The 8,103-nt window shown below is 37.4% G+C and overlaps 1 protein-coding gene across 4 annotated transcripts in view; it reads right to left on the minus strand.

The window, feature by feature from the left end:
• Positions 1–6,420, minus strand: part of LOC122733820 (host cell factor 1-like) — a 36,685-nt gene extending 30,265 nt beyond the window's left edge. For 3 of the 4 annotated variants that reach the window (XM_043974524.1, XM_043974525.1, XM_043974523.1), the window contains exons 1-6: positions 6,284–6,420; positions 5,912–6,118; positions 3,795–3,943; positions 3,394–3,554; positions 2,609–2,817; positions 144–228 (exon numbers count right to left, since the gene is read on the minus strand). In XM_043974524.1, the coding sequence (XP_043830459.1) occupies positions 144–228; positions 2,609–2,817; positions 3,394–3,554; positions 3,795–3,943; positions 5,912–6,113 (806 nt within the window). In that variant the 5' untranslated portion in view covers positions 6,114–6,118; positions 6,284–6,420. Of the gene's footprint in view, positions 1–143; positions 229–2,608; positions 2,818–3,393; positions 3,555–3,794; positions 3,944–5,911; positions 6,119–6,283 lie in introns of those variants that run through there. The other variant, XM_043974526.1, reaches the window with a different exon arrangement.
• Positions 6,421–8,103: the final 1,683 nt, after the last annotated feature.

Below are 8,103 nucleotides of genomic sequence, written 5' to 3' on the forward strand. Positions count from 1 at the left end.
CAATACCAAGCTCTTGTCTCCAGATTTTAATTTTTTGTCTGTCCTATACTTTGCCAACTCAGATTCTTAGTAGGAAAACACAGATGGTAAATTTAGACTAAAATGAGCTGATTGGCAGAAAAAAACAAGAGGGAACCACTAACTTGTTTCCTATGGTAGTAGCAGAATGAAGACTTCGAGGAAGAGGAGCCACTCCATTGAGGCTGGGTTTATTCCATGTTAGAGTCTCTACAAAAATATAATAAGAAGAAAAGTAAAAGTGAAGATTTTCATCAATTTCTGTTCAGAGTGTTCTTTTTGTTGTTTTTGGCTGTTTGTCCTGAAGTTTCAAAGAGGACAATGACATGAGGAAATGGGGATGCCTGGCAATAGCCAGTGATGTAGTGGATAACCTTGGCATCCTCATCCTGACTTCTGTCCTGCCAATGTACTTTAATGACTACAAGAGAGCGAGGAAAATTAAAATACCTTGAACATAAACAGATAATCCACGGATCAAGTGAAACTCAAATGAAGAGAAGAGACGAGACATCCCAAACTACCCCTTTGTATGCCTCTTTTATACACTCCTTGTTTTAAGATTTTTTTCAAGATATCATTATGTTGACATTTTTTTCTCTACAAAAAATACTATTTATCATATGGAATGGATATCTAAAAGAAGTAGGGAAGAATAAAATGAGGTACTATGGGGATTTAAAAAACAAAGAACCAATAAAAACTTATTTAAAAAAAGAAATTGAGGACTAGGGTAGGAAAAGAATTATGACAGTGCAACTTTATAAAGTCAGGAATGTTCAATGTTTGTATCACCCATCTTTTCCACGTGCTAAATAAATTTCATATATGTGTAAAAATGTCATGAAAAGGACATTGTGGGGGCAGCTAGGTGGCGCAGGGGATAGAGCACTAGCCCTGGAGTCAGGAGGACCTGAGTTCAAATTCAGCCTTAGGCACTTAACATGTACTAGCTGTGTGACCGTGGACAAGTCACTTAACCCCAATTGCCTCACCCCCCCCCCCAAAGCCAGATCGCCAGAATCAAACACATTTAGAAATACTGGCTACATTAAAAAAAAAAAAATAAAGGACATCGTGCCACCTTCTTTTTTTAACCTTTAAAAAAACTTACATTTTACATAGCTGGCATTGCTAAATGTTGGTGATGAAAATATTCTATGATTTACTAGCTGTGTGACCCTGGGCAAGTCACTTAACCCCAACTGCCTCACTAAAAAAAGAAAAAAATTAAAAACAAACTAATTTCAAATTCTACAATAAAAAATAACTAGTCATTAGTGCTTTAAAGTGTGGAAAGCATTTTACATGTTATTTCACCTCTATAGCAAAGCTGTGAGGCAAGTGCTATTACTTTTCCTTTTTTATATAGAAAAAAAAATTATCTGTTACCTTGCCCAGGATCTAAAGAAGGATTTTAACTGTAGTATTCTTGACTTTAAGTTCTGCATTCACTACACCACCTAATTATTTACATTAACAAAAGAATTTTGGCAATAATTTGATAGGAGATCCATTTATGTGCTCATACATAATCTAGACAAATTGCTTTTTTAAAAAACCTTTTTATTTCTTCACAGATAAAGAAAACCGCTCAGTTTCAGCCCAAATAACCCAAAAACTGATAATAAAAATTAATCATCAATAATGTATTAGTTTTAATAAACCACTTGAGAGTCACCATGCCACAGTAGAAAAAAACCAAATAAACCAGTCTTGTTATGAAACCTGCACTTCCATCCTTCTTTTGACAATGAGGTAACTTTATCAGACTAACTTGTAAAGCAAGTGTATTGGGAAAGGAGGGTTTTTTTTTTAAGTGAGACAACTGGGGTTAAGTGACTTGCCCAGGGTCACAGAGATAGTAAGTGTTAAGTGTCTGAGGCTGGATTTGAACTCAGGTACTCCTGACTCCAGGGCTGGTGCTCTATCCACTGTGCCACCTAGCTGCCCCTGAAAAGAGGTTGTTTTAAAGAAAAAAAGCAATGAAATCAGTCATTTAACATAATCCACTCACTCCATCTCATACTGGTGACAAACCACTGAAACACACAGTCATATCACTTTTGTCCTCTTTTAAGCACTGTTCAAAATCTTTACTTGACTATTATAAAGTTAGCAAAACAAAAATTTCTTGTGATAGGAAATCATCTCTCAAACACTAAAAATTCCTAATGGCAGTTTGCTTATTCTTTAAGTATTCTTTTTTGTTCAGTTATCTCAGCCATCTGACTCTCTGTGACCCCATTTGAGGTTTTCTTGGTAAGGATATTGCAGTGGTTTGCCAATTCCTTCTCCAGGGTCTTCATTTTTTTTACAGATAAGGAAACCGAGGCAAACAGGGTTAAATGACTTACCCAGTGTCACAAAGCCAGTAAGTGTTTGAGGCCAGATTTGATCTCTAGGAGATGCTGCCTCATAGCACTCTGCCTTGTCAAGAATTGTTTTGAAAAGCACAACTGAGATAAATAACCCACTTCCATTCTAAGTCTCATTTAAGTTCCAAGAGTCCCAGATGGCAGCCTCTACCTAGAATACTTTAGTGATTATACTTGACTTATATACACTGTTCCATTCTCAAGCACCTTACCAATATCTAGGGTCCAAAGGTCACCCAGCCTGCAGCCACTCATTCCCCCATAAATGACCAGCTTGGATTTCTTCTTGTCCTTTTCTGTATAAACTACGGCTGTATGGGACTCCCGGGGTGGGGGCAAGACCCCATAGGTAATAGGAATGTCCCAAGCCACCACACCTGAACCTGGACATAATTCCAAGATGTAGAGATCATTCAGGTACCTAAAAAACACAAAATGTGGAGTAAAAAAAAAAGAAGAGAGAAGAATGGGTGGGAAAGAGAGAGAAAGAAGAGGCCATGTCAAGTTCCAACTATTACTTGATCAATAATATGGTATGGATCTGAATTCTAAATATTCGATAAATCATTAAGGACCAAAGTAAAACCTTTCAAAGCAAAATATTATAGGTATGGGGAAAAACAAAGTTTCATGTCAAAATGAGGCTTGTGGCTCTGGTTAACAAGTTCCTTGTTATTTAACAGTCTATTCAATCCCACCCATATATGAAAAAGTCTTTAGAAAATACTAATCCCTACAGTTCAGAAGCTGAAGGTCACTACAAAGAGCTAACTGTACTCTTTCATAAAATTATGAAATAAGTATATGCCCATATACCCAAGTTTAAGGTACCAATTCTATACAATAAGAGACTTAGTTATAATTTACTCTATAGTTATATAGTCAATTTAGCTATCCCCAAAAGGTCACTAAGATACTGTGATGTAAGAGTTCAAATAAGTTGAGAAGACCTAAGGGAATCCCAGAAGTATTCTATAGCTGAGTAACGGCACCTGACCTTGGAATGTTATTCTTGGGATCTTCACTGTCGTTGGCTAGACCCCCAAAGAGGTAACATTTGTTACCCACAAGAGAGAAGCTGTGTCCAAGACGAGGACAAGGAGGGGGCCCATTCTTAGGTGACTTTGCTTTGAGCCTCTTCCATTCCCACCTGCTTGCCTATAGCCAAAAATCAAGAAATATCAATTAACTCCCTAAGGTAGATGCCAAAGCAAGAAAGGTCATATGCAGGGGAAAAATATGGGTAATTTACATTAATTAAGGTTAAGATGGTGGTTGCACAGGGTAAATCAAATTCCTAATTGGGGTAGGTAAGATGTTCTTTTCCTGCAGATTAAAACAATGCTTATTACACACTAGATATGAGAAAGAGTTGTTCCTATAAAATAAAAATATTACCTGTAATTCATATAGATCATTGCTATACTTTCCATACTCCACCATCCCACCAAAGACAAGAAGGCGAGTTCCATCACACACAAAGCCATAGGCTGCACAGCCTGGAGGAATGTCTCCTCGAACAGCAGGGATAAACCATTGATTGGTTGCTTTAAAAAAAAAAAAGACATCAGTGATCAAAAGCTACTGGGACTAGTAGCAAAATCTGAAATCACTAAGTTATCCCTTACACACCATGACTTCAGCATAAAAAAATAAATGGGAGTTTTATGAAGGCCAGCAGAGGGCACAGAGCCCATGACCAAATACTTAATTCAATAAGGTAAAAGTTACAATAATAACCCTAACTTTAAACACCCCATAAAAGAAAAATAAAATATTCAGACAACTTCTCTGATAAAAGGAAGAGCCAAAACATTTTACGTGGAGTTACCGGATCAAGGGGACACTGCTGCAAATCCCAGAGCTATGGAAGGATTGTATATTCAATGAATCAATAAACATTTATTAAGCACCTATCATGTACCAGACACTATTCCAAGCTATGAAAACACAAAAAAGAGGCCCTCAAAGAGATTAAAATATAATGATAGAATAAAACAACATAAAGACAAATATATACAAAGCAAATAGAATTAGGACATTATTAACAGAGGGAAGGCACAAGAATTAAGAAGTGTTAGGGAATGTTTCTGGTAGATGGGATTTTAGCTGGGACTTGAAACAAAATGCCTACAAGGTGAGAGATGTTTCATGGAATAGCCAGGAGGCTATTGTGACTATTTGGGCTTCTCTTATCAAAAAAATTTCTAGATAGCTAGCTTCTTTTTCTTTGAATTGTTTGTTTAAACAAGGTTAGGGAGGTGGGAAGGTTTCCTTTTTTTGATGTTTGCTTCTTGTATTTAATTTTTCTTAATAAATATATACAAACAGGACTTTGTGTTCTTTCCACCACTCCCTATAACCCGTATTTTCTTCACAGACTTTTATCTGCTTCTATAGTCTGAATTAGTTCATATAAACAATCATTTTAACTGATTTCTCCTGTTCTTCAACTTATCCCTATATTTATTAAATCACTGGCCATTTTGGAAAAACTATGTGGCACAGCACCAGCCCTGGATTCAGGAGGACCTGAATTCAAATCCTGCCTCAGACACTTACTAGCTGTGTGACCCTGGGCAAGTCACTTAACCCCTATTGCCCCACCAAAAAACCAAAACAAAAAAACAAACTATGTACTGTCTTCCATTCCCTTATCCCCATCTTTACCATTCCCACAACCCCTTTTACTTTTATCCTTAAATTCCCATTTTCCCCTTTATTCTGGACCACTTTATCTAATAATATATTAAGGTGAAATGAGATCTTACTCTCTGCACTGCAATGCTGAGAATCCTCTCTAGAACTGGAGGTATTTTCTCTAGGCCAGCCAGCCTGACTCCTACTAAGGTTAGTCACTGAACTCTTGATTTTTTCCTCACTCTTATGTCCAGATTCTTCCTTTAAGTCCCCTTTTCTCTTCTGAAGAAAACTCAAATAAAAATTTTCTATCCAATACAAATTATGGTAGCCAGTGTGCAAGTACATTCTACTTCCTTTCTTTTTTTTTTTTAGTGAGGTAGTTGGGGTTAAGTGACTTGCCCAGGGTCACACAGCTAGTAAGTGTTAAGTGTCTGAGGCCGGATTTGAACTCAGGTACTCCTGACTCCAGGGCCGGTGGCTCTATCCACTGCGCCACCTAGCTGCCCCCTCTACCTCCTTTCTTAAGGAACTGAACATCAATTTTAGTATCTTCCTCTCCTCCCCAACTCCTATGGCAGGATCTCTCAATTAGCCTTTAATCCCACCACTCTAGTGCTTCACTCCTAAATTCTGTTTTTTTCTTTACCCTCAATTGAGATGTTTTTGTATAAGGTTATATAAGCTTTTAAAAAAACTTTACTGGGGGCAGGTAGGTCTTTTCCTTTCCTTTCAAATTTTTTTTTTTTAATGAGATAAAAAAAAGTTTTAGAACTACTGGAGGGAGTCATATTTTGCCCTTATATGTTAACTCTAAAACGGTTGTAAAAGACCGGGAAAAAAACATTTTCATGGTTGTTGTTTTTTTTACCTACCCGTATTATATACGTGTAGTTCGTCCACGATGCCTTCGTTACCACCACCGAAAACTACGATAAGTTCTTTAATAGATACAGCACGATGACCATGTCGAGGTCGGGGTACAGGTCCAGACCAATTCTGAACACGTTTCCAGCGCGGTTGCAGGAGGACGGATGAAGGGGTCGCTGGCTGCACTACGACAGGTGCCGAGGCCATTAGAACTGAGTAAAAGAAACGACAGAAAAATATTTTATTTCAAGTCATGTTCCCTGTATTTTCCTAACCCTTAAAAATAAAAATAAATACCTTACACAGAGGCATGGAGGCCTCCATTTTATACATTTTAGTTATCTTTTCCGTTTATTAATTCGGTCAATATTCCTTACCACATATAATGATTGCACCACAGTTCCAATGATGTTTCCGAATTTCAAATTTTCTGAATGAAAAAAAAACCACCTCTCTCACTAAAATTTCGAGGAAACAGTTGTGGAAGGCGCCATCTTCTCCTTTCCTCAGACGATCACCCACCGGAAGTGGTTCTTCTCTCGTACTTCCCCTTCCGCCTCAGAATTCCTAGACGCCTCCTGAAAATTTTCTCTGTCTGAAGAGCAGCTACTCAAAAAATCTTTTCATTTCCCGTTATTTTTATACGTCCTTACCTCCCTGACTCCACTTAACGCACAAAACGGATAAACAGAGTCGACTTTTGAACAAATTACCCTCAGATTTACGTAATTAAATTAGATTTTCCACAAACTAAAAAAAATTCATCCAAAACAATCGAGAATGTCATTACCCCACAGTAAAAAAACCTTCCTAACGGTTTTTAAAATTGCAGTCCACAACATCCGAATATGCTGTAAATCTTCCCATACTCTATACCTAGCCCACATTATTAGGGTTTTGAATCTAAATTAAATGTTTATTGTCTGTAATCAAAATAATTACCATGCTAAAAAAAAATTCTCTCTAGAATTTTTCTACTTTTCAATATTTTAAATATTTCAACAAAATTATTGTGATAAAAATCTTATGTAATTCTTATTAAATATTTATTTAGAAATATAAACTTTTAAGTAAAATTATTTTATATATTCAATAAACATAAATCTTCTTTCTCTACCCACCCAACACCACATACTCACAAAATTCCAATTACAAAAGAAGCCTACCCTTAGTTTTTCACAGCTCACTGTCATTCAATCTTTAGACTACTTTAAGATCACTAAAAGCATAACCACCAGGACAGCTAGATGGCGCGGCGGATAGAGCACCGGCCCTGGATTCAGGAGGACCTGAGTTCAAATCCAGCCTCAGACACTCAACAGTTACTAGCTGTGTGACCCTGGGCAAGTCACTTAGCCCCAATTGCCTCACCCCCCCCTCCCCAAAAAGCATAACTACCACTCACAGGTCCTGAATCTAAATATATTATTTTCTTTTTTCTTTTCTTTTTAATTTTTTTTTGGGGGGGAGTTAAGTGCATCAACTAGCTGCCCCTACACTACTTTCTAATTGTTCTGATGATATTGATGTGGGATGGCATTTGGGGTCAAATTGATTGTCCCAAAAGAATTACAAGGGGGCAGCCAGGCGACAGAGTGGATAGAGCACTGGCCCTGAATTCAGCAGGACCTGAGTTCAAATCTGTCCTCAGACACTTGATACTTACTAGTTGTGTGACTTTGGGCAAATCACTTAACCCCCATTACTGCACACAACAAAACAAAACAAAACAAAACAAAACAAAAAACCCCAAAAGAATTACAAGACTCAGTCACTCAGTTTCCCAAATTTTATTGCAATACTGTAGGTGACCACAGGGAGAGAATGGAAAGGTATCTCTAGAATAAAGAAAGGAAAGAGAGTTATATTTATAGTATGGATAAATTGATTATCAGTCTCATTATAATAATCTCCACCTTGGGGAGGTTCAGGGGAGGGCCTGTCCTCATTATAATATTTTCCACCTTTGGGGTGTTTCAGGGGAGGGCTTATACTAATTTGGAGTTCCTGGGGTCCTAAGCCAACCCCCGAGGCAGGTACCTTTTTCAGTGGAGGTGTGTTTTGGGGATTTACACATTATAAGGTGAATCAAAACAAATTTGGCCTTTTCTGCACATGTCTCTTTCTGGTTCCCATGACTAGTTTCAACATATAATAATTTTTCTTTAGAATTTAGAATAATAGGGACAGCTAGGTG

The sequence above is a fragment of the Dromiciops gliroides genome, chromosome X (genome assembly GCF_019393635.1).
Source record: "Dromiciops gliroides isolate mDroGli1 chromosome X, mDroGli1.pri, whole genome shotgun sequence".
NCBI lineage: Eukaryota > Metazoa > Chordata > Mammalia > Microbiotheria > Microbiotheriidae > Dromiciops > Dromiciops gliroides.